The following is a 27,917-nucleotide window of genomic DNA, read 5'->3' on the forward strand; positions in this document are numbered from 1 at the left end:
GCAGTGGAGATCTCGTGTTAGAGGGCAATGTGTGGTGTGAGCATAATGCAGAGAATTCGTAGTTTGGAAGAAATTAGGAGGTGTGGGCTTACTAAAACTATTATCTAGAGGGCTGAGAAAGGGTTGTTGAGGTGGTTTGGACATGTAAAAGGGATGGAACAAAATAGAATGAATGTGTATAAATCTGTAGTGGAGGGAAGGCGGGGTAGAGGTCAGCCTAGGAAAGGTTGGGGGGAAGGGGTACAGGTGGTTTTGTGTGCGAGGGGCTTGGACTTCCAGCAAGCATGCATGAGCATGTTAGACAGGAGCGAATGGAGACAAAAGGTTTTTAGAACTTGACACACTGATGGAGTGTGAGTAGGGTAATGTTTATGAAGGGATTCAGGGAAACTGGAAAGCCGAACTTAGCCCTGGAGATGGGATGTACAGCACCTGCACTCTGAAGGAGGGGTGCTAATGTTGCAGTTTTAAATTGTAGTGTAAGTGCACCTCTGGCAAGACAGTGATGGGGTGAATGGTGAAAGTTTTTCTTTTTTGGGCCACCCTACTTTGGTGGGAAATGGCTGATTTGTTAAAAAAAAAAAAATCCAAATAAGTATCAATCAGAGAAAGGGTATCCTTTTTACAATTTCTTCAGAGTAGTTCTCGCATGAGAGCCTTGAACAAATTCGTCTGCAGCTTCCCAAATTCAAAGTGCAAAATTAAAATTAATTTAATCTCAAGGGACATTCCACTAGTTCAAAAAAAAATTATCTTATATTTCATATCATACTAGCCTGTAAATAGAGCAATGTAAAACGATATAGTATATGCTACTAGATGAACGAAAATAAAAATGAACAAACCTTCATAATGTCTAATCTATCGAGATCCGTGCGAACAAATACCGAGGAAGAGTACGACAGAGGGAGCGATGATGATAAAGTCACAGCCTCTTGGGCCAATCTCTTCATTCTGCGAGGAGTGCACAGGTCTCCGGCTCCTCTGACTGACCCCTCATAGTGATGCGACACCACAAACCTAATACCTCTTTCAGAATCTTCAACAACCATTTCATATGTATCTGAAAAAAAAAAAAAATAGCATAAGCACAACATTGATTATCATCTCAAACCTCACAAATAACACACAAAGGAGAATGAAACTTCTGATGATGTTTCAGTCTGACTTGGATCATTAACTAGTGACTAGTTAATGGTCCAAGTCAGACCAAAACATTGTCATAAGTTTCATTCTCCCATATGTGGGTTGAGTATTGTTCCAGCCACGGCATTGTACCTTTACATTCTTTAATTCAACCACTGGCAGGCAACAGTATGAGCAAAGTTATATAAGTATCCCAATTTTATCCCACTGAATTCATTTAGTTCCAAAGATAATGGTGATATTTCTACTCAACATTTTTTTTTTTTTACAAATGGTCTGCTTATTAGAACTTGAATTGGCACAAAGTAAAAAAAAACTATTATTAATACACTGGCCGATTCCCACCAAGGCAGGGTGGCCCGAAAAAGAAAAACTTTCACCATCATTCACTCCATCACTGTCTTGCCAGAAGGGTGCTTTACACTACAGTTTTTAAACTGCAACATTAACACCCCTCCTTCAGAGTGCAGGCACTGTACTTCCCATCTCCAGGACTCAAGTCCGGCCTGCCGGTTTCCCTGAATCCCTTCAAATTTGTTACTTTGCTCACACTCCAACAGCACGTCAAGTATTAAAAACCATTTGTCTCCATTCACTCCTATCAAACATGCTCACGCATGCCTCCAACCTTTCCTAGGCCGACCCCTACCCCGCCTTCATTCCACTACAGACTGATACACTCTTGAAGTCATTCTGTTTCACTCCATTCTCTCTACATGTCCAAACCACCTCAACAACCCTTCCTCAGCCCTCTGGACAACAGTTTTGGTAATCCCGCACCTCCTCCTAACTTCCAAACTATGAATTCTCTGCATTATATTCACATCACACATTGCCCTCAGACATGACATCTCCACTGCCTCCAGCCTTCTCCTCGATGCAACATTCATCACCCATGCTTCACACCCATATAAGAGCGTTGGTAAAACTATACTCTCATATATTCCTCTCTTTGCCTCCAAGGACAAAGTTCTTTGTCTCCACAGACTCCTAAGTGCACCGCTCACCCTTTTACCCTCATCAATTCTATGATTCACCTCATCTTTCATAGACCCATCCGCTGATACGTCCACTCCCAAATATCTGAATACATTCACCTCCTCCATACTCTCTCCCTCCAATCTGATATCCAATCTTTCATCACCTAATCTTTTTGTTATTCTCATAACCTTACTCTTTCCTGTATTCACTTTTAATTTTCTTCTTTTGCATACCCTACCAAATTCATCCACCAACCTCTGCAACTTCATTCAGAATCTCCCAAGAGCAGTGTCATCAGCAAAGAGCAACTGTGACAACTCCCACTTTGTGTGTGATTCTTTATCTTTTAACTCCACGCCTCTTGCCAAGACCCTCGCATTTACTTCTCTTACAACCCCATCTATAAATATATTAAACAACGACGGTGACATCACACATCCTTGTCTAAGGCCTACTTTTACTGGGAAATAATCTCCCTCTTTCCTACATACTCTAACTTGAGCCTCACTATCCTTGTGAAAACTCTTCACTGCTTTCAGTAACCTACCTCCTACACCATACACCTGCAACATCTGCCACATTGCCCCCCTATCCACCCTGTCACACGCCTTTTCCAAATCCATAAATGCCACAAAAACCTCTTTAGCCTTATCTAAATACTGTTCACTTATATGTTTCACTGTAAACACCTGGTCCACACACCCCCTTCCTTTCCTAAAACCTCCTTGTTCATCTGCTATCCTATTCTCTGTCTTACTCTTAATTCTTTCAATAATAACTCTACCATACACTTTACCAGGTATACTCAACAGACTTATCCCCCTATAATTTTTGCACTCTCTTTTGTCCCCTTTGCCTTTATACAAAGGAACTATGCATGCTCTCTGCCAATCCCTAGGTACCTTACCCTCTTCCATACATTTATTAAATAATTGCACCAACCACTCCAAAACTATATCCCCACCTGCTTTTAACATTTCTATCTTTATCCCATCAATCCCGGCTGCCTTACCCCCTTTCATTTTACCTACTGCCTCACAAACTTCCCCCACACTCACAACTGGCTCTTCCTCACTCCTATAAGATGTTATTCCTCCTTGTCCTATACACGAAATCACAGCTTCCCTATCTTCATCAACATTTAACAATTCCTCAAAATATTCCCTCCATCTAACTCTCCATTTAATAACTCTCCTCTCCTATTTTTAACTGACAAATCCATTTGTTCTCTAGGCTTTCTTAACTTGTTAATCTCACTCCAAAACTTTTTCTTATTTTCAACAAAATTTGTTGATAACATCTCACCCACTCTCTCATTTGCTCTCTTTTTACATTGCTTCACCACTCTCTTAACCTCTCTCTTTTTCTCCATATACTCTTCCCTCCTTGCATCACTTCTACTTTGTAAAAACTTCTCATATGCTAACTTTTTCTCCCTTACTACTCTCTTTACATCATCATTCCACCAATCGCTCCTCTTTCCTCCCGCACCCACTTTCCTGTAACCACAAACTTCTGCTGAACACTAACACTACATTTTTAAACCTACCCCATACCTCTTCGACCCCATTGCCTATGCTCTCATTAGCCCATCTATCCTCCAATAGCTGTTTATATCTTACCCTAACTGCCTCCTCTTTTAGTTTATAAACCTTCACCTCTTTCTTCCCTGATGCTTCTATTCTCCTTGTATCCCATCTACCTTTTACTCTCAGTGTAGCTACAACTAGAAAGTGATCTGATATATCTGTGGCCCCTCTATAAACATGTACATCCTGAAGTCTACTCAACAGTCTTTTATCTACCAATACATAATCCAACAAACTACTGTCATTTCGCCCTACATCATATCTTGTATACTTATTTATCCTCTTTTTCTTAAAATATGTATTACCTATAACTAAACCCCTTTCTATACAAAGTTCAATCAAAGGGCTCCCATTATCATTTACACCTGGCACCCCAAACTTACCTACCACACCCTCTCTAAAAGTTTCTCCTACTTTAGCATTCAGATCCCCTACCACAATCACTCTCTCACTTGGTTCAAAGACTCCTATACATTCACTTAACATCTCCCAAAATCTCTCTCTCTCCTCTGCATTCCTCTCTTCCCCAGGTGCATACACGCTTATTATAACCCACTTCTCGCATCCAACCTTTACTTTAATCCACATAATTCTTGAATTTACACATTCATATTCTCTTTTCTCCTTCCATAACTGATCATTCAACATTACTGCTACCCCTTCCTTTGCTCTATATCTCTCAGATACTCCAGATTTAATCCCATTTATTTCCCCCCACTGAAACTCCCCTACCCCCTTCAGCTTTGTTTCGCTTAGGGCCAGGACATCCAACTTCTTTTCATTCATAACATCAGCAATCATCTGTTTCTTGTCATCTGCACTACATCCACGCACATTCAAGCATCCCAGTTTTATAAAGTTTCTCTTCTTCTCTTTTTTAGTAAATGTCTACAGGAGAAGGGGTTACTAGCCCATTGCTCCCGGCATTTTAGTCGCCTCATATGACACGCATGGCTTACGGAGGAAAGATTCTTTTCCACTTCCCCATGGACAATAGAAGAAATAAAGAAGAACAAGAGCTATTTAGAAAAAGGAGAAAAACCTAGATGTATGTATATATATATATGCATGTGCGTGTCTGTGAAGTGTGGCCAAAGTGTAAGTAGGAGTAGCAAGATATCCCTGTTATCTAGCGTGTTTATGAGACAGAAAAAGAAACCAGCAATCCTACCATCATGCAAAACAGTTACAGGTTTCTGTTTCACAGTCATATGGCAGGACGGTAGTACTTCCCTGGGTGGTTGCTGTCTACCAACCTACATACATACATACATACATACATACATACATACATACATACATACATACATACATACATACATACATACATACATACATACATACATACATACATATATATATATATATATATATATATATATATATATATATATATATATAATAAATATATATATATATATATATTATATATATATATATATATATATACATATTTTTTTTTTTCAACAAGTCGGCCATCTCCCACCAAGGCAGGGTGACCCAAAAAAAAGAAAGAAAATCCCCAAAAAGAAAATACTTTCATCATCATTCAACACTTTCACCACACTCACACATTATCACTGTTTTTGCGAAGGTGCTCAGAATACAACAGTTTAGAAGCATACACATATAAAGATACACAACATATCCCTCCAAACTGCCAATATCCCAAACCCCTCCTTTAAAGCGCAGGCACTGTACTTCCCATTTCCAGGACTCAGGTCCGACTATATGAAAATAACCGGTTTCCCTGAATCCCTTCACTAAATATTACCCTGGTCACAGATCGTCAGGTCCCAAGTACCATTCATCTCCATTCAGTCCTATCTAACACGCTCATGCACACTTGCTGGAAGTCCAAGCTCCTTGCCCACAAAACCTCCTTTACCCCCTCTCTCCAACCCTTTTGAGGACGACCCCTACCCTGCCTTCCTTCCCCTATAGATTTATATGCTTTCCATGTCATTCTACTTTGATCCATTCTCTCTAAATGACCAAACCACCTCAACAACCCCTCTTTTGCTCTCTGACTAATACTTTTATTAACTCCACACCTTTTCCTAATTTCCACACTCCGAATTTTCTGCATAATATTTACACCACACATTGCCCTTAAACAGGACATCTCCACTGCCTCCAACCGTCTCCTCGCTGCTGCATTTACCACCCAAGCTTCACACCCATATAAGTGTTGGTACTACTATACTTTCATACATTCCCTTTTTTGCCTCCATAGATAACGTTTTTTGACTTCACATATACCTCAACGCACCACTCACCTTTTTTCCCTCATCAATTCTATGATTAACCTCATCCTTCATAAATCCATCCGCCGACACGTCAACTCCCAAGTATCTGAAAACATTCACTTCTTCCATACTCCTCCTCCCCAATTTGATATCGAATTTTTCTTTATCTAAATCATTTGATACCCTCATCACCTTACTCTTTTCTGTGTTCACTTTCAACTTTCTACCTTTACACACATTCCCAAACTCATCCACTAACCTTTGCAATTTTTCTTTAGAATCTCCCATAAGCACATTATCATCAGCAAAAAGTAACTGTCAATTCCCATTTTGAATTTGATTCCCCAAAATTTAATCCCACCCCTCTCCCGAACACCCTGCATTTACTTCCTTTACAACCCCATCTATAAATATATTAAACAGCCATGGTGACATTACACATCCCTGTCTAAGACCTACTTTTACCAGGAAGTAGTCTCCCTCTCTTCTACACACCCTAACCTGAGCCTCACTATCCTCATAAAAACTCTTTACAGCATTTAATAACTTACCACCTATTCCATATACAGTGGACCCTTAACCAGCGATGGCATCGATTAACGATAAATCTAACTAGCGATACATTTGAATGCAAAAATTTTGCCTCAACTAGCGCTTAAAAACCCGACCAGCGCTATTTGTTCCGTACCATACGCGTCCACTTTGGCCTGAGCACGCCTCACTTGTCCCTTGGGTGTCAGTGTTTACAAGCTAGCCAGCCACCGCGGTCGCTTCCAAACATACAACAACTGGAACATTTCATATTATCACAGCCTTTGTAGTGATTGCACCTGCAAAATAAGTCACCATGGGCCCCAAGAAAGCTTCTAGTGCCAACCCTACAGAAAAAAGGGTGAGAATTACTATGGAGATGAAGAAAGAGATCATTGCTAAGTATGAAAGTGGAGTGCGTGTCTCTGAGCTGGTCAGGTTGTATAATAAACCCCAATCAACCATCGCTACTATTGTGGGTAAGAAAATGGCAATCAAGGAAGCTGTTCTTGCCAAAGGTGCAGCTGCTGGTGCACCACAGTCAGCTGTTGTTGTTGCTGCACCACCATCAGCTGTATTACTCGAAGATGTGGAGAGAGTGTTGTTGGTGTGGCTTAACATGAAACAATTACCGAGAAACGATTAACCCCCAAGGGTTAGCCACCCAGGATAACCCAAGAAAGTCAGTGCATCTTCGAGGACTGTCTAACTTGTTTCCATTGTGGTCCTTAATCTTGTCCCCCAGGATGCGACCCACAACAGTTGACTAACACCCAGGTGAACAGGAAAAAATGCCTGGAACTAGTGCTCATATTGGTGAGGTTAGTGGGGAGGATGTGAAAAAGTTGGTGGAGGAGGACAATGAAGAACAAACCACTGATGAGCTGCTAGATCATCTTCAACAGTAAGAGGCCACACCTGAGGAAACTGCTTCGGAGGAGGGGAGAGAGAAATTGAAGAAGTTGCCTACTTCAAAGATTAAGGAAATGTGTGCAAAGTGGCTTAAAGTGCAAACCTTTTTTGATGAAAATCACCCTCACACAGCTATTGCAAGCCGTGCTGGTGACTATTACACTGAAAATGTTGTGAAACACTTTAGGATAAAGGAACGAGAGGTACAGGCCTCTATGGACAGATATGTTGTGCGACAGAAGTCCAGTAACTCTGAAGCTGGTCCTAGTGGCATTAAAAGAACAAGGGAAGTAACCCCAGAAAAAGACTTGCTGCCTTAAGTGCTAATGGAAGGGGATTCCCCTTCTAAACACTAACAAGATCAACGGTCTCCCCTCCTCCCATCCCATCAATCATCACCAGATCTTCAATAAAGGTAAGTGTCATGTAACTGTACATGTCTTCTTCAGTTTGTGTGTATTAAAATTAATATTTCATGTGGTAAAATTTTTTTTTTCAATACTTTGGGGTGTCTTGCACGGATTAATTTGATTTCCATTATTTCTTATGGGGAAAATTAACTTGACTAACGATTATTTTGATTAACGATGAGCTCTCAGGAACTGATTAATATCGCTGGTTGAGGGTCCACTGTACATGCAACATCTGCCACATTGCTCCTCTATCCACTCTATCATATGCCTTTTCTAAATCCATAAATGCAATAAAAGCTTCCCTACCTTTATCTAAATACTGTTCACATATATGCTTCAATGTAAACACTTGATCTACACATCCCCTACCCACTCTGAAACCTCCTTGCTCATCCGCAATCCTACATTCTGTCTTACCTGTAAGTATTTCAATTATAATCCTACCGTACACTTTTCCTGGTATACTCAGTAAACTTATTCCTCTATAATTTTTAGTCTCTTTTGTCCCCTTTCCCTTTATATAAAGGGACTATACATGCTCTCTGCCAATCCCTAGGTACCTTCCCCTCTTTCATACATTTATTAAACAAAAGTACCAACCACTCCAACACTATATCCCCCCCTGCTTTTAACATTTCTGTCATGATCCCATCAGTTCCAGCTGCTTTACCCACTTTCATTCTACGTAATGCCTCACGTACCTCTCCCACACTTACATTCTGCTCTTCTTCACTCCTAAAAGATGGTATACCTCCCTGACCAGTGTATGAAATTACTGCCTCTCTTTCTTCCTTAACATTTAAAAGTTCCTCAAAATATTCTCGCCATCTACCTAATACCTCCATCTCCCCATCTACTAACTCCCCTACTCTGTTTTTAACTGACAAATCCATACTTTCCCTAGGCTTTCTTAACTTGTTTAACTCACTCCAAAAATTTTTCTTATTTTCATTAAAATTTCTTGACAGTGCCTCTCCCACTCTATCATCTGCTCTCCTTTTGCACTCTCTCACCACTCTCTTTACCTTTCTTTTACTCTTCATATACTCTGCTCTTCTTATAACACACACACACACACACACACACACACCCACACAGTGGAACCTCAAAAATCAAACTGCTCCCAACACGACCAATTACAGTGGACCCCCGCATAACGATATTAATCCGTTCATAAGAGCTCATTGTTATGCGAAATTATCGTTATGCAAATGAATTTTCCCCATAAGAAATAATGGAAATCAAATTAATCCGTGCAAGACACCCAAAAGTATGAAAAAAAAAATTTTACCACATGAAATATACATTTTCCTACACACAAAGAGAAGGATACATGCACAATAGTAGAGTACATGCACAGTATATATTGTGCATGTACTACTCTACTAAATGAAGAATAAATGACACTTACCTTTATTGAAGATGCAGCAATGACTGATTGACGCTGTGACCTGGGAGTGCCTTTTCCTCCTGAGTACTGTAGGTCCTGTTTGGCATTTTCTTCCAGAACAGGCCTTATCACACTGTGTATGCCACTACGATTCTTAAATCTCTCAAACCAACCTTTGCTGGCTTTAAATTCACCAATATGAGCACTAGTTCCAGGCATTTTTCCCTGTTCACCTGGGTGTTAGTCGACTGGTGTGGGTTGCATCCTGAGAGACAAGATTAAGGACCCCAATGGAAATAAGTTAGACAGTCTTCGATGACACTGACTTTTTTGGGTTATCCTGGGTGGCTAACCCTCCGGGGTTAATTGTTTCTTGGTATTCTCAATAAGCCACACCAACAACGGTGCTACAGCAGCAGCAGCAGCAGCAGCAGCTGACAGTGCTATAGCAGCAGCAGCAGCAGCAGCAGATGGTACTACAGCAGCAGCAGCAGCAGCAGCTGATGGTGGTACAGCAGCAGCAGCAGCAGCTGACAGTGCTACAGCAGCAGCAGCTGACAGTGCTACAGCAGCAGCAGCTGACAGTGCTACAGCAGCAGCAGCAGCAGCAGCTGACAGTGCTACAGCAGCAGCAGCAGCTGACAGTGCTACAGCAGCAGCAGATGGTACTACAACAGCAGCAGCAGCTGATGGTGGTACAGCAGCAGCAGCTGATGGTGGTACAGCAGCAGCAGCAGCTGACAGTGCTACAGCAGCAGCAGCATCAGCAGTTGACCATGGTACCACAGTATTTTGATAATATTTCTCACCCTTTTTACCACAGGGTTGGCACTAGAAGCTTTCTTGGGGCCCATGGTCACTTATTTTGCAGATAAAATCACCAAAAACACTGTAATAATACAAAATGTTACGATTGTATGCTTGGATGTTACCGCGGAGGCTGGCTTGTAAACAATGCCACCGGCGGAACATGTGAGGCTGGCTCAGGCCGCACATTAGTTTAGAAGCATACACATATAAAGATACACAACATATCCCTCCAAACTGCCAATATCCCAAACCCCTCCTTCAAAGTGCAGGCATTGTACTTCCCATTTCCAGGACTCAAGTCCGACTATATGAAAATAACCGGTTTCCCTGAATCCCTTCACTAAATATTACCCTGCTCACACTCCAACAGATCGTCAGGTCCCAAGTACCATTCGTCTCCATTCACTCCTATCTAACACGCTCACGCACGCTTGCTGGAAGTCCAAGCCCCTTGCCCACAAAACCTCCTTTACCCCCTCTCTCCAACCCTTTCGAGGACGACCCCTACCCCGCCTTCCTTCCCCTATAGATTTATATGCTTTCCATGTCATTCTACTTTGATCCATTCTCTCTAAATGACCAAACCACCTCAACAACCCCTCTTCTGCCCTCTGACTAACACTTTTATTAACTCCACACCTTTTCCTAATTTCCACACTCCGAATTTTCTGCATAATATTTACATCACACATTGCCCTTAGACAGGACATCTCCACTGCCTCCAACCGTCTCCTTGCTGCTGCATTTACCACCCAAGCTTCACACCCATATAAAAGTGTTGGTACTACTATACTTTCATACATTCCCTTCTTTGCCTCCATAGATAACGTTTTTTGACTCCACATATACCTCAACGCACCACTCACCTTTTTTCCCGTATCAATTCTATGATTAACCTCATCCTTCATAAATCCATCCATCGACACGTCAACTCCCAAGTATCTGAAAACATTCACTTCTTCCATACTCCTCCTCCCCAATTTGATATCCAATTTTTCTTTATCTAAATCATTTGATACCCTTGTTACGAGTATGGCCATACCCGTTATATTTTATACAAGGATGTGCTCCTTTATTTTATTATATATACGTTAATGCTAATATTGTATTATATTAAGTTTTGTTAGCAGTTCTTAATATTGTCATGTAGTGGGAAACCACTAGTGTAAGTGCCGGTTAGCACTTTAGGTACTTAACCCTTTCAGGGTCCTTCCCGTAGATCTACGGCTTTACGTTCAGGGTCCAAACCGTAGATCTACGCCATGAGCTCAGCTCACTCTGATAAACTGTGAGTGGTACATTTGGGCCTAGATATGAGAGAATACATCTATGTGGTATGTGTGCACCACATAAAACAGATCCTGCAGCACACTGTGTATAATGAGAGAAAAAAAATTAAATCATGATTTTTCGATTAAAACAGCAACTTTGCAGTGTTTTTTCGTATGTTTTTTATAGTTGTATTTGCGATTTCTTGGTCTCATTTGATAGAATGGAAGACATATTACAGAAATAGAGATGATTTTGATTGGTTTTAGCACTGGAAATGGCTTGAAACTGAGCTCAAAGTAGCAGAAATGTTAAATTTTTGCCGATATTCAAGAGTAAACAAACGACCTCACACGTCTAATACACATCAGCTGGTGGGTCTAATATACATTCACAAATATGGTGATGATATTTATACAATTATTACAGTATTGCATAACAGTAAATCTTCTATTTTTTGGTGTGAATAAAAATTCATTATGTGAATAAAAAATCAAAATAGAATTTATTTGTAAAGCCTCAAAACATAACTAATGAACAGAGGAAATGTTAGTTTAGTGCCAGGAATGCCTACATTGTTCATTCTGGACCCTATTTTGAAATTGGAATATTTTGAACTTTGTGTTAAATTGGCCAAATTAACAATTTCCGATCACTTTATTTTGTAGTTGAAACAGTTGACTTGGCGATTTCTTGTGCTCAATCGATAGAATAGAAGTAATACTAGTGAAATAGCTAAGAATTTGGTTGATTGGAATAATGTAATTGGCCTAAAATGGGAGTCAAAGTCGGCAAAATCGCCGATTCGTAAATATCGCTGACACATCAAAATTCGCAAGAGCATAAATTCGTCAATTTTCCACCAAATTTCGTACTTTTTGTTTTATTACCTTCACAAAAAGATTCTCTACGATTTCATAAGAAAAAATAACAATTTTTTTTTTTGAAAATTCTTGGACACTGGTGCGTGACTCCAGATTTGGGCCTTGGACCCTGAAAGGGTTAAGTCTCCCTCAGTCACGTGACCAACGTGACGTCGGCCTACCACTCAGTGGTACCGGCAGTAGGTTCACAGCACCTGCTCAGAGTAGGTTCACCACCCTTGCTCTAAGTAGCTTTACAGAACTCGCTGAGAGTAGGTCCTTCACACTCACTGACTAGCATTGCCACTTCTAGTCTGGGCTTGCATAGCCAAGGGAGCATACCTCACTCATTGACCTCTCATAAGAGACATGTCAAGTTCTCTCTTGTGGTCGTTTTTCTTTCATGACTGACTTCCTTTCTTAAGCTTGTCACCTTAGAGTTATTTATACTCGGGTAAATTAATCTTTCCATGTGACTAAATAAGCCTTGTCAGCCTTGATGTTAATTTGTGGTCTAAGCTATTCTTAGTCATGTTGGATGGATATGAGACTAAGTCCGTCACTTACGAGTTCTTGTATACTCTGAATTGATAGTTCAGATAAGTCTTTATAAGCATTGTAAGTTACTTTGTGGCTAGGTCTTAATAACCCTTATAGGTGCATATTATTGGTAATTTTAGTACAAAGCTCAACCTCAAGAGGTTCATTTATTCATATCAATGTACTAGTACGTACCAAGAGAAATGTAAGAGTTAAACTCCTTATTTTATGTTAATCATAACATATCATACATTAAGCTAAAACTCTACTAGTAAAGATTTTCAGTTTTAGTTATTTGTTTTGTAATCCTGAATTCTTAAGTTATTGTTGCAAAACCGTAAACAGGCTATATGTTCAATAAGAATGCTACCTTAACACTCTACCATACCATTGGAGAAGGTTAAGAAGACGAGTTTTGTAACAACCCTCATCACCTTACTCTTTTCTATGTTCACTTTCAACTTTCTACCTTTACACACACTCCTAAACTCATCCAATAACCTTTGCAATTTTTCTTTAGAATCTCCCATAAGCACAGTATCATCAGCAAAAAGTAACTGTGTCAATTCCCATTTTGCATTTGATTCCCCATAATTTAATCCCACCCCTCTCCCGAACACACCTATCCACTCTATCATATGCCTTTTCTAAATCCATAAATGCAATATAAACTTCCCTACCTTTATCTAAATACTGTTCACATATATGCTTCAATGTAAACACTTGATCTACACATCTCCTACCCACTCTGAAACCTCCTTGCTCATCCACAATCCTACATTCTGTCTTACCTCTAATTCTTTCAATTATGACCCTACCGTACACTTTTCCTGGTATACTCAGTAAACTTATTCCTCTATAATTTTTACAATCTCTTTTGTCCCCCTTCCCTTTATGTAAAGGGACTATACATGCTCTCCGCCAATCCCTAGGTACCTTCCCCTCTTTCGTACATTTATTAAACAAAAGTACCAACCACTCCAACACTATATCCCCCCTGCTTTTAACATTTCTGTCGTGATCCCGTCAATTCGAGCTGCTTTACCCCCTTTCAATCTACGTTATGCCTCATGTACCTCCCCCACACTAACATTCTGCTCTTCTTCACTCCTAAATGATGGTATACCTCCCTGGCCAGTGCATGAAATTACCGCCTCCCTTTCTTCCTCAACATTTAAAAGTTCCTCAAAATATTCTCGCCATCTACCTAATACCTCCCTCTACCCATCTACTAACTCGCCTACTATGTTTTTAACTGACGAATCCATACGTTCCCTAGGCTTTCTTAACTTGTTTAACTCACTCCAAAAATTTTTCTTATTTTCATTAAAATTTTTTTGACAGTGCCTCTCCCACTCTATCATCTGCTCTCCTTTTGCACTCTCTCACCATATACATATACATACATACATATTTATTTATTTATTTTTTATTTATTTATTTTTAGCTCAGTGAATGTGTGTTCTCCTTTTTTCATAAAATTCCCAAAATAATAATGAAGGGCAGAAAGAAACAGAATGATTTAGAGAATTGCAAAGTAATTATAAAGTTACAAGGGAGAGTGCAAGAGCTGAAGCTCACTTCACAAACTCAAAAGCATCATAAAAATAGTACAGCTAATGAAAAAATCTTACCAAACTGCATGGGTTTAAGGCTACTAAGGTATACTTCCATTAGTGACCGAGATGATATGGGCTGGGCTGAGGCTCCCCCATCAGGTTGGTCCTCCTTCTCCAGCTCCTGTTGTAGTCGCTCTGTACACACCTGAGAACACATCCAATGTATTCAGTCTTATCAGTCTCCATCCTTACATGTATTTTTCTGAATTCATATATGAATTATTCGGACAACTTATCAAACACCACCATAGTATTTATTGCAATCTATAATCAGGTTTTAAATAAAAACCATCCAATATCAGCTGAATTACAGATGTAAACTGAAATTATAATTTTGTATGTAATCTCATACATTAACATAATCTATATTTTTTTTTTACTCTATGGCCATCTCCTGCCAATACAGGGTGATCCAAAGAAAACACATTATTTATTGAATTGCTCTTGCCATAAGTGTGTTGGCAGTGCAATCAGATTACTTTTCAACTGCAAGATCCCCATCCCTCCTTCAGAATGCAGGTGCTACCCTTCCCACCCCCTGGACTCAACTCTGGCTAACTGGTTTCCCTTGAATCCCCTCATAAAATTGACCTTGCTCACTCTCCAGCAGGTTGTTCCTTAAAAACTGCATATCTCTGTTCACTAACACACTTACACAAGCCTGCAGTATGCTCAAGCTCCTAAAATTTGAACAATCTTCACCCCCCCTCCTGCCAACTGCTCCTGAGCCAACCCCAACCCTCCTACCTTCCACCCCAGATTTACACCCCCTTGTCATCATCCTATTCCTCTCCATATGCCCAAACCACCTTAGCACACACTCCTCAGCCCTCTGAATTACACTCCTGGTGACCCCACATCACCTTTTCATTTCTAGGCTCAGAATTCTCTGCATATTATTCACACCATTATCTTCAGTTCTGTAAATGTTGCAAAGCCAATTTTATTAATTTATTAGTTATGCTAACTCTGTCCTATGCTGCAATCTTTTCTTTCACTCTTGACCTCACAAATATCTCCTTGTATATTATTTTTTGTCTCAAGTTACTTGTTTTGTTACTCTCCATTTCACCTTGCTCTTTAAATATATTTTGGATTCCTTAAAAATTTCAAAATTTCTTTACTCTACATCTTTTATGTTTTTCTTTATCATCTTTCCATGTTACTTCAGATGAAAATAGTTACCTTGACCACCATAGCAGTATTCTGGATGTCAGGAACTATTAAAGATAAACCTTCCTCCTGTTCAACATCATCTGCAGAGATGCTGTTGCCACCATTGCCATTAGTTCCTCCTCCTGCTTTAGAAGACTTCCATCTAAGCTTTGCCATGTATGTATTTACAGTGCTTTTCATCCTTTCCAGAAGTGCTGGAATGCAGGGCAGAGCCGTAGTATCGTTCCCTCCATTCGTTGGGGCAGAATGTTGTTGAGTCATGAGCAGCGGGGCTAGACTAGAAGTAACTGATAAGCCACGTACTAGTGCCAAGAGAGCTCGATAAAGGGGCACATGACGAGACATATCCAACACTGCAACAGAAATTACAGTATGTGATTTTAATTACTTTTTCTTCTGATGATTAAGGCATGTGCACAGCTGACTTCTTGTCAACTGTGCACATGCATGTGTAGTAGTGAAACGAAGATGATGTAATCAGTCCATGGATTGATATAATCGGGCAATAAACTGACTACATCATCTTCATTTCACTACTACTACTACACCTGCTGCCTCTGCATTTGGCTGAAGCAGCCTGCTGTGTATGCAAAACATTTCAACAATAAAGATACCCAACTGTTGCACAGGTGTCTTACTCATCACCTTGTTGATACTATATAACATTTTCAACATACCCTTTCTTTTATTAAGTGAATAATTAACATCAAACACATTTCCTAGTAACTATTACTCTGCCATTTTTTGTGATCATGAACATACCAGAATCATTGCTAAGATTGGAAGCTATTGTAGTTATAAGTCCTGAGTTCTGGAAGAGATGCAGGAGAGCTGATGGGAGAGCAGGTGGAGCATGTGGTGGTGATGACAATGGAGGTAAGATTAGGACCTTTCTGTGGGGCTCTGAGGATCCAGTTTCATTCTGGGAATCAAAACTGCCACCTGATGTGCCTCCATTTGTTTGTTGTTGCAGGTCAGGGGGCAAGACATCACCTATTCAATAAAAATTATTTTTTTTTATATAAGGATTTCAGTTACTAATGCTAATAGAGCTGTAATACTTAACATTTATACAAATCAAATTAGGTAACTGTGATCAAGATACAGAGTACAGACAACAAGGAAAAGGCCCACATAATACTGAAGAAAGCATATTTACTCCTGTAGCATATGTAAGTTAACCCCTTCAGGGTCCAAGGCCCAAATCTGAAGTGGTGCCCCAGTGTCCAAGAATTTAAAAAAAAAAAATTGTTATTTTTTCTTATGAAATGGTAGAGAATCTTTTTGTGAAGGTAATAAAACAAAAAGTACAAAATTTGATGGAAAACTGACGAACTTATGCTCTCACGAATTTTGATGTGTCACCGATATTTACGAATCGGCGATTTTGCCGACTTTGACTCCCATTTTAGGCCAATTACATTATTCCAGTCAACCAAATTCTTAGCTATTCACTAGTATTACTTCTATTCTATCGATTGAGCACAAGAAATCGCCAAGTCAACTGTTTCAACTACAAATTAAAGTGATCGGAAATTGTTAATTTGGCCAATTTAACACAAAGTTCAAAATATTCCAATTTCAAAATAGGGTCCAGAATAAACAATGTAGGTATTCCTGGAACTAAACTAACATTTCCTCTGTTCATTAGTTACGTTTTGAGGCTTTACAAATAAATTCCATATTGATTTTTTATTCACATAATGAATTTTTATTCACACCAAAAAATAGATTTACTGTTATGCAATACTGTAATAATTGTATAAATATCATCACCATATTTGTGAATGCATATTAGACCCACCAGCTGGCATGTATTAGACGTGTGAGATCATTTGTTTACTCTTGAATATCGGCAAAAATTTAACATTTCTGCTACTTTGAGCTCAGTTTCAAGCCATTTCCAGTGCTAAAACCAATCAAAATCATCTCTATTTCTGTAATATGTCTTCCATTCTATCAAATGAGACCAAGAAATCGCAAATACAACTATAAAAAACATACGAAAAAACACTGCAAAGTCACTGTTTCAATCGAAAAATCATGATTTCAGTTTTTTTTCTCTCATTATACACAGTGTGCTGCAGGATCTGTTTTATGTGGTGCACACATACCACATAGATGTATTCTCTCATATCTAGGCCCAAATGTACCACTCACAGTTTATCAGAGTGAGCTGAGCTAATGACGTAGATCTACGGTTTGGACCCTGAACGTAAAGCCGTAGATCTACGGGACGGACCCTGAAAGGGTTAAGTCAGTGACGAGAAATAACCCAGCAACACAAATATAATGTTTAATGAATAATTTCCAAGTAATCCTTGATATAAATTACTAAAATATTTGCATCTCTCCTACAACTACATATTCCCCATATTCATGCAATGTTTGGATTTTCTTATAAATTTATATGAAATCATTTTGGTGAGAAATGATCACAATGAGAAAGAATGACCTCCTAATAAAAACTAACAGTTACACAAACAGCCATCAGTACAAAGAAAACTGAACAGAGAATGTGGGGTTTAAAGACACAGCTACAGTAAACCTTTGATTTAATGGACTTTAGAAATATGGGTCAACTTATTTAGAAACAGTGGACAGTCCATTTAAAGAACTGTTCCCTATTGTTACAATTGTTGGGAAAATAACCTCGTCTAGATCCACTACAACTGGCATTACCAGCCACCCGCTCCCCACTATTAGCTCTTTAAATTGATGTTTTACTGAATAATAAAGACTTATAACAAATTTGCAGGAAATAATTCAGTCTACAGGTGTGTGGTGATCCTAGTTCCATCAGTGATTATCCTACTATCATGGAATACTATGATCCTTCTCTCCATGTGTATGATGATCCTAGTCCCATGCATAATCCTCCTCCTCTCCTGATAGACATGTAATTGTATGGATGTGAAAATCTAGCTATCCAAGTGTGTGATGCTAACAGATGTATCAGACTACCTGGTGATCCTGGTACTTTGGGTAATACTTTCTGTCAAATGAGATATTTAAAGTTCAACTGCAGTGTGTATTACAGACATTTCCAGTTAGTGAAAAAGTTACAAATACGAAGAGGAACGTTAATAATAATTTACATTTAATAGCATTCAATTAGTCAGGTTTCTACCACTAGAACACAATATTAGGGATGGGACAATATCAAAATTTTGGCCGATACCGATACTAAATCTTAGACTGATGTCAACACCATCAAAATTAACCAGTACAGATACCATCAAAATTAACTAATACCAATACCACTAAAATTAGCCAATACTCACCAATAACATCAAGATTAGCAAATACTCACTAATTCTGATACCATCAAAATTAGCCAATGTCCCCGATACTAACATTCAGGTACTCCTCTATTTAATATATAACTGATTCTTACAATACAACATAATCCTGCAGATTTAAACTTTTACCTATCATAATATAAAGAAAATATATTTGTAATGTTACAGGATATATGAGGAAATTGACACCGGGAACTTGATAAAAGAATTAATATATTAAAATTAGGTTCTGGGTTGTTGATATGTACATTCTCTGGTGCTCACCTGGATTTATGTATTTTGCAAGAAGGCGCACGAGCCACACCACGTGTTCCTCCTCCACCTTCTGCCTCACGAGTGCTTGCTCTACGTCCCAGCTCTGAGTAGTGCTGCCAGTGCCAAATCCGGTGCCTTTGGCCCAGTAGTGACACCTGTCCCCTTCTCCTCTGTGGATGCCAATGGAATCTCGAGTGTCCACACACGTGGCTCTTGTGGTTGCTACAACAAGGCCAATGGGCACATTCTGTAATATAGAAGCAAGTTGTCTGATTATGTCGTGCTTAATAACCTACAGCAAAGATCCTGCTATCTGATCATTGTAAGACCTGAAGTACTTGGGATTAAAAAAAAAAACAAATATGACCTAATTAAAAAGCTACTCATATACAGTCAAGTGAATTAGTAATATACACCAAAATTTTGCTAAAATATTGTTTACTGTAAATTCTGACTATTCACTAAGCAAATGTTAAAATAAATGTTAAAGAACTGTGCCATACAATAGACATAATTTTATGGAACTACAGTGGACCCCTGGTTCGCGAAGTCACCGGTAACCGATAAATCCGGTATCCAAAGCGTTATATCGCCAAAAAATTGCCCAGGTTCCCGTAACAAAACCCGGTACGCGATACGATTCGTACGAGACGTGTCCACATGGGGCCTGAACTGCCCCGTGTGTGCCAGTGTTTACAAACCAGCCAGTGTGCGCGCATCTAAGGATACATTCGGTACATTCCATATTATCCATATTATCACTGTTTCTGGTGCTTGTTTCTGCAAAATAAGTCACCATGGGCCCCAAGAAAGCTTCTAGTGCCAACCCTTCGAGACCAAGGGTGCTAATGACTATTGAAATGAAGAAAGAGATAATTGCAAAGTATGAAAGTGGAGTGTGTGTGTCGGACCTGGCCAAGTTGTCTAGTAAATCCCAATCAACCATCTCTACTATAGTGAGCAAGAAAACAGCAATCAAGGAAGCTGTTCTTGCAAAAGGTGCAACTGTGATTACAAAACAGCGATCGCAAGTGTTAGAAAATGTTGAGAGACTGTTACTGGTGTGGATAAATGAAAAACAGATAGCTGGAGATAGCATCTCTCAAGCGATCATTTGTGAAAAGGCTAGGCAGTTGCATTTATTCTATTGCATTAAACTTAATATTTCATGTGGTAAAAGTTTTTTTTTCATACTTTGGGGGGCTTGCACGGATTAATTTGATTTCCATTATTTCTTATGGGGAAAACTGATTGGCTTTCCGATAATTTTGCTTTACGATGAGCTCTCAGGAACGGATTAATGACGTGAACCAGGGGTCCACTGTACTACTGTACTTCTCATTTATTCCTTAACCAGCCACAATTATTGTACAGCAGTAACTATTCTAAAGTTACGGTATGAGCTCATTTAAACTAGCTTTTTCTGTACTTTCTTGTTACAATACCTAATTTTTGTTTTCTTTTACATGATCTTCCTATCTAACCGGTGCAAAAAATAAAAAATAAAACAAATGCTAGAGCAATCCATATGCACAATTTTTCATACTGCCTGCCATGTGGTCTCCAGACTGGCCCACTAGGCCTGTACAGGTGGGCTCTACTTTATAACATTTCGTTAATGCAGTGGTTGTCAATCATACTCATTCTTCATGCATTCAGACTTCTTACAATAAATATATTCACCGCTTACTAAGGACAAAAATATTTTGAAGTAATGTGTGTATTGTATATGCATTTCTTAGGCCTAGCTCTGTTGCTCATTTAATATACGATAATGTTAATATGTTATCAGGCTTTTACATGCATTTCAAAGTGGAAAAAACTGTTCCACTTTTCAGCAGCAACCCAAAACCTAACCAGCTATGTAAGTGGGGCCTGCCTGTATTATATTCTCTTTCAGCCTTCACACAATTTACACCCATTTGAAATGTACAAATTCTACATTCTGAACCATGCTGGTGGATATAATAATGCTCATTAACAGTTACCCTCCTGTTTTCTTTATCTGCATAAGCCATGGAATAAAGTTTTGGGTTCTCTGGCATTGTTTGGCACAAGAAAATATTTTAAAATAACATTCATAATGCCACGAGTGGAAATGAGGGAAACGATTAATACTTCTTAAAAAGGTGAAGAGAGGCACAATACCTGATGGTAGAGAGAGGAGACAACTTCAGGTGTATCTTGGTGTGACAAAGCAGCTAGACATGCTAGGATGAGATGCAAAGCTCCAGACTCCAAACACATGCGTCGCAGCAACACTCCATCATCCGTAGTGAGAGGCGTGGCTTCCAGCAGACTCTCCAGCACTTGGAAGGGCATCGTGGCCAGCGAGCCGCCCACACCTGACCCTACAATATCCCCTGGCGATACATAAGTGTATTATTCACAATCAAAGATATAACACAGTATATCATGAGATTCCACCAAACTTTAGATCAAATGCAAAATAACCACCGAAAATACTAGTGAATTTCCAAGTGCTATCATGATTTCTCACATTATGAAGGAACTGTGAAAATAATAGGACAGCAGAATGCTTATAAGTCTAAGATATCACCTTACACTTGACCCAGCATACTCAGCATGTTAAGTACATCAGGGTGTTTAGTAGGGCAGCTACGTTTAGTGTATCAGATATTACAATGATAACTTATAATAATGTTATTAAGATTTTTTTTTTAAAGATCATAAGAAAATATGAACTATGTCAGCAACAATGATACTCTGCAGATGCTCAAAATAAACTTGGTATTCATGTTCACTCTGACAGACTAGTTTACAATAATAAGAAACAAGCCGAGCATACAGCCAATAGAAAAGTCATACTCACCACCATCGCCATCGTCGGTGACACCCAATGCTAGTCTGAGGAGGCAACATGCTTTGTGGGTATCTTTTAAGAGCGTCTCTGCATATCCTGGGAGACGCAGAAAGAGAGTGAAGGCTCCCAAGGCATGTGGTGGGATGGAGGGCAGGGTAAGGAGACTAACTGTGCCTCCACCAACTGGCCCAGGAGACCCAGTACTACCACCTCCCATCACCAGGTAGTCCAACATATTCACTGACTGAACATACAGAAATACATAATTAAAGAACATATACTTGTTGTTAATCATAGAATTGATGAAGGAAAAAAGGTGAGTGGTGCGTCGAGGTATATGTGGAGACAAAACACAGTTATCTATGGAGGCAAAGAAGGGAATGTATGAAAGTATAGTAGTACCAACACTCTCATATGGGTGTGAAGCTTGGGTTGTGAATGCAGCAGCAAGGAGGTGGTTGGAGGTAGTGGAGATGTCCTGTCTAAGGGCAATGTGTGGTGTAAATATTATGCAGAAAATTCGGTGTGGAAATTAGGAGAAAGTGTGGAGTTAATAAAAGTATTAGTCAGAGGGCAGAAGAGGGGTTGTTGAGGTGGTTTGGTCATTTAGAGAGAATGGATCAAAGTAGAATGACATGGAGAGCATATAAATCTGTAGGGGAAGGAAGGCGAGGTAGGGGTCGTCCTCAAAAAGGTTGGAAGGAAGTGGTAAGGGAGGTTTTGTGGGCAAGGGGCTTTGGTTTTCCAGCAGGCGTGCATGAGCGTATTTGATAGGAGTGAATGGAGACGAATGGTATTTGGGACCTGACGATCTGTTGGAGTGTGAGCAGGGTAATATTTAGTGAAGGGATTCAGGGAAACCAGTTATTTTTATACAGCTGGACTTGAGTCCTGGAAATGGGAAGTACAATGCCTGCACTCTAAAGGAGGGGTTCGGGATATTAGCAGTTTGGAGGGATATGTTGTGTATCTTTTTACATGTGCGCTTCTAAGTTCTGAGCACCTCTGCAAAAAGTGATTATGTGTGAGTGAGGTGAAAGTGTTGAATGATGATGAAAGTATTTTCTTTTTGTGGATTTTCTTTCTTTTTGGGTCACCCTGCCTCGGTGGGAGATGGCCAACTTGTTGAAAAAAAAAAAAAAACTTGTTGTGTTCATCTTTGAAAAAAGCCTTAGGCAAATGTTTTAAGTTCATTTATTAATTAGACTTCAATGCATTTTAAATGTTTGGATAAGATTCTACAAGTGGCTGACCACTCTTCTTAAGGATGAGAAGTACTCAGTGATAACCTGGCCTCAAAGATGTACACAGATAAATCCTACATGTGAAAGCAACATCTGCAAACTTTTGCATACCATAAAACCAAACTAGTCATGCTTTTTTTTATATTTTAAATGTTCCAGTCTTCAGACTAAGGTTTATTATAGACTGGCACAGCAAATGAATCAAAAAAACACTAGAACAAGCATAATAGTAAGCAGATTGTTCTGTTTATGAATAAAAGAATACAATTATTTTAACATTTAGACATTAAGAGAAAGCTTACACTAACCTCTTAGGAGAAAATTTCTATATATTATATCTACTAAGCTATAAGGAAAACTATTAGTTAATGGGAAATTTTATTGGAAATGGAACGAGTGACACGAAAACTAAATACAGGGTCATAAAAGAACATAAAAATCTAAAGGTTTCTTTGTATCTGCAGGAGGGATAACAAAGACAATTGGAAACTGAGGAAAAGTGGAGCCAGAGGGATATTAGAAAACTTTTCTTCACAGAGTGGTTAACCGAGGGAATAATTAAAAAAAGGCTACAACCATTAGAAATTAAAGAAAAATGTTTGATGAAAAATTTACTGAAAACAGAACACCACAAGCACAGCTCTGCTTCTGTAGATACATTTTGGTAATAAATATGACAGAAAAAATGGAATGAGCTCAAATAGGAGAATGTGTGTAGCTTGAAATTTATGAATTATGGGAAGATAAGAAAAAAAGGGGGAACACAAGATGCTTAACCCTACTGCAGTAAGAAATGGGTAGCTACAAAGACAACACAAAAGTAAGGAAAGTGAGAGCTCACCGTTTTAAGGCATTTTATTACAACTGGAGAATAAATGGTGGCACAAAACAAGTGTTAGAGACTAACCTCATAATCATTCATCTCAACACTGACCCAATCGTTCTCCACCACTATCTCTCCTTTGTCTCCATTGCTGCCCCGTACACATGTTGCATTACTAGGCTGCTGTGAATAAAAAAACAATCACATGAAACATACACAAACAAAACATAACAGCAGCTAAAAGTTAACATTTGTATATCAGTATGCACTACAAGATGCTAAAACTCTAGTAAAGGGAAAAAGAGCTTATGTGATGAAAAATCAAATTAGTATACCTAAACTAATAATTTCATGAGGTAATCCTCAGAACTGTCACAATTACTCTCCTGTTCCATACAGCTACTGCTTCTGGCTTCCATCCCAATGAAAATATGAGAGGCTGCAGATTTTACAATCCCAAACTTTTACCACATTCTCAACTGTCAGTGCAATTTTAATTGTGTTCTATGTATGAGAGGCTAATAATGTATCACAAACTGATACAAGACGTGTAATCCCTGCACTTATCAACCTACTCTCTACCTCAGTTTCCTACAATTTTTCCTATGTTTCTTGAGTGTTATAATACGCCCCTGGAAACAAGCTATCAGTGTGTTACATTCTGCATCCTGGTGTAAGTGAAACTAAGAAAAAACAAGAGGGTGGAAAATCAAACACTAATGTACAAGAAAGATAACTGTATAGGAATGAGATATTTTCTGGTAAAAGTGCAATGAGCCTCTGAATTCTAAAGCAAATCCATCAATGAAATTGTACATCTTTTCAAATAAAATTGCAAAGGAGACAACAAACAACTATGTACCAACGTACAGGCTCAACCAGAAATATAAGGAGGCAAAATTCAGTAATACAACAGCATGGAAAATGTACAGATCAAATCCAACATCAGACAACTGGGAAACAAGAAGAGGCAGTAATTATGACTGGGTCAAGAGGATAATTTGAACAATTATTTGGAAAGTACATGTATAGTAGTTAAGGTAAAGATGGAATCAAAGCCACATCAGAAGAAAAATAACAATGAATAATCAATCAATAGCAATGAGAAAAGAAGAGAAAACTATTGACAAGAAATGGGAGGAAAGTATGCACTGAATTCAACTGAAGATTCCACAATGTGCTTACAAATAAGCAAGGACAAGCACAAGCACTAGAGAAAAATAGAGGATAAAGATATAGAACTCCAGGGAGAAGTGGAGAAGAATCTTTCCTCCATAAGCCATGTGTGTTGTACGAGGCGACTAAAATGCCGGGAGCAAGGGGCTAGTAGCCCCTTCTGCTGTATAAAATTATTAAAAATAAACAGAAGGAAATTTAATTTTTTTTTTTTTTTTTTTTGGGTCACCCTGCCTTGGTGGAGACAGCTGGAGTTAAAAACAAAAACAAAAACAAAAAAAAAATAGAAATATTAAGCAATGAAATGACACGAGGAAGTGAGGGCACTACTGATGAAATTTTATATATATATCCTAGGAATTAGGACCACAAACCTGTGACTAGTTTAAGGAGTTCTATTTTGAAAGCTGTTCTGAATAAAAAAAAATTCCAGATGTGACAGCATAGGTAATCTCAAAAGTATCATTACAGTAAAGTGTTAAACTCGAGTGAGTAATAGAGCACTAAGCAATTAGAAAACCATGACAGATTTCAAAAATACTGCATATTTTACAGGATATGCAAGATTTTATTGTACAACACATTAAGGAATTCACCAGCCAAATATGAAGTGACCGATTTCCTTACATAAAAAAAAAAAAAAAATAGTAGTTTATAATACTGTACCACCACATTTAAATGCAAAGCTTACTTTTATGACAAAGCCTAGGTAAGTATTAAATTCTTGAATTTTAAAATATTTCCAAGATGTCCATAGTAAACAGGCTTAATCCTATAGAATATCAAATAATGACATTCGTATACCTGCTGGCCCATGTCAGGATAGAGTAGTGACATGTGCTGGGCAAGAAGCGAGAGGCCACCTTGGCTGGTGAAGACGTGTAAAGTTGATGGTAGTGGCTCGGTGCACAACAGTACAGCTTCCCGCCCACTTTCACCTTCTGTTGGAGAAGCAGCGTGTTAGATGTGAGTGAAGGCAAGTGGTTTTTATGATTTGAAATGCTGTTGGAGTGTGAGCAAGGTAACATTTATGAAGGGATTTAGCAAAATTGGTTAGCTGGACTTGAGACTGGAGGTGGGAAGTACAGTGCCTACACTCTGAAGGAGGGGTGGGGATATTTGCAGTTTTGAGCTGTAGTATCAGCATGTCTAACAAGACAATGATAGAGTGAGTAATGAAAGTGTTTCTTCTTTTTTGGGTCACCCTGCCTTGGTGGAAGACTGCCAGTGTTAAGAAGGATGGGTGGATATATGGGATTTGAACACATGGCAAGAGTCCTAAAACACTGGCCAGTGAGTTGACCACTTGGCCAGCTGGCTCTAATAAGCTTCATCCAACTATGTACATTTCCATACACAACAGACAAGTGTTCCAAATACATCTTGCTCTTCAGTACGTAGTCAGGTCAACATACAACATGAATGATGTACAGTATTAATATAATTTTGGATTTTGCTCTTATATAATTGTAGTTTTTCTTGATCTGTGAATCAATGGTCTATCTTATTTACCTTAGTACACACTGAATTAATTTCCTATAATTGCACAAGTCTTGCCTGAGTGGTCATCTATGGAGGCAGTATTGAAATAACACTGAAGAAGTTAAATATATTTTTTCCCACCACCATTTCAGCTTTACACAGTGTTCATTTTAAACTAATATACTACAACAAATGAAGCGTATACTCTGTCAACTCCTACATCCAAAGACAAATAACATTAGTGAACCATACAACCTAAAATCCCTCTCCAAAAGTGATCAGTAACATCAATATTTTTCAACACCTCATCAAAATGCCAGCCTAAATGTCTTTGGTGTTCCCTTCCACGTTACACCATCTTCCACATTACAGGTGCTCCTCAACTTACCATATTTCAACTTTACAATGGTATGAAAGCAATTACTTTGAAGATGACAATTACGATAATCACCAAGCATGAAGGCAAAATGTCCATAACTTGCATTCATTTATTTACTTTTCAATACTGGTATTTAGCTAGAAAATTAATTATTTACTTATTCAGTGGCAGTAATTATTTACTTATATATTTGGCACAACATATTCACATTCAACTCACAGTATTTTCAACTTAACAATGGGTTCATCGAAACATAACCAATCTAAGTCAAGGAGCACCTGTATACAATTTTTCTGCTTTTACTTGTGGGCTCAATATGCTCACAAACTGCCCACTCCACATGTCACTTTTTCTGTGAATTACTCATCCTTCTCAAATCAACCCTATACAAGTATCAAAGTTCAGAGGAAGTTGATGTGTAGTAGTGCATTAAAGTGAGAACACTGCAATATTTAAAAGATACTTTTCTCACAAGGATAATAAAAAGTTATTTAAATAACATGTCCTTTTTGGCAAGTATCCCATAATTAAAAAGTATTATGCAAAAATGGATCACAGAGGAACATAGCCATGTCATAATAAAACTGACCTCTAGTATTTTCTCTGCGATTAGTGAGAGTGAGTGTGATGTGGGAGGCTGGCAGATGGCCCTCATGACGGAGCGCAGCCATCACTTGTGCCACAGTAAGCATGGAAGGCAAGCCTGAGGAATTCCCCAAACTTTCATGTACCAAGGCATAGGATGAGGCACTTGACGTTCTAGTGGTTGCACACTTACTGAACTGTTTGTCACCATCCTGATCCCCACCTGCTGAAAAAAACATATTAACGTTTTTGGAATTTTAAACTACAAGATGTGAAATACAGATCAAGGAACATAAGCACCTGTACTAAAGTGGATAGTACACACACTTCCCAAGAGGGGCCAGTTGTTTATAGCATAG

The 27,917-nt window shown here is 38.8% G+C and overlaps 1 protein-coding gene across 8 annotated transcripts in view; it reads right to left on the reverse strand.

Annotated features, from left to right (window-relative positions):
- Bruce (BIR repeat containing ubiquitin-conjugating enzyme) overlaps positions 1-27,917 on the reverse strand; it is a 231,818-nt gene that overhangs the window by 21,991 nt on the left and 181,910 nt on the right. For 4 of the 8 annotated variants that reach the window (XM_070101006.1, XM_070101005.1, XM_070101007.1 and 1 more), the window contains 10 exons: positions 27,563-27,784; positions 25,917-26,053; positions 24,021-24,119; positions 21,879-22,113; positions 21,194-21,408; positions 19,055-19,292; positions 16,251-16,481; positions 15,498-15,841; positions 14,328-14,457; positions 846-1,063 (listed from right to left, as the gene is read on the reverse strand). In XM_070101006.1, the coding sequence (XP_069957107.1) occupies positions 846-1,063; positions 14,328-14,457; positions 15,498-15,841; positions 16,251-16,481; positions 19,055-19,292; positions 21,194-21,408; positions 21,879-22,113; positions 24,021-24,119; positions 25,917-26,053; positions 27,563-27,784 (2,069 nt within the window). The remainder of the gene's footprint in view (positions 1-845; positions 1,064-14,327; positions 14,458-15,497; positions 15,842-16,250; positions 16,482-19,054; positions 19,293-21,193; positions 21,409-21,878; positions 22,114-24,020; positions 24,120-25,916; positions 26,054-27,562; positions 27,785-27,917) is intronic. The other 4 variants (XM_070101002.1, XM_070101008.1, XM_070101003.1 and 1 more) reach the window with 3 other exon arrangements.

The sequence above is a fragment of the Cherax quadricarinatus genome, chromosome 75 (assembly GCF_038502225.1).
Source record: "Cherax quadricarinatus isolate ZL_2023a chromosome 75, ASM3850222v1, whole genome shotgun sequence".
Classification (NCBI taxonomy): domain Eukaryota; kingdom Metazoa; phylum Arthropoda; class Malacostraca; order Decapoda; family Parastacidae; genus Cherax; species Cherax quadricarinatus.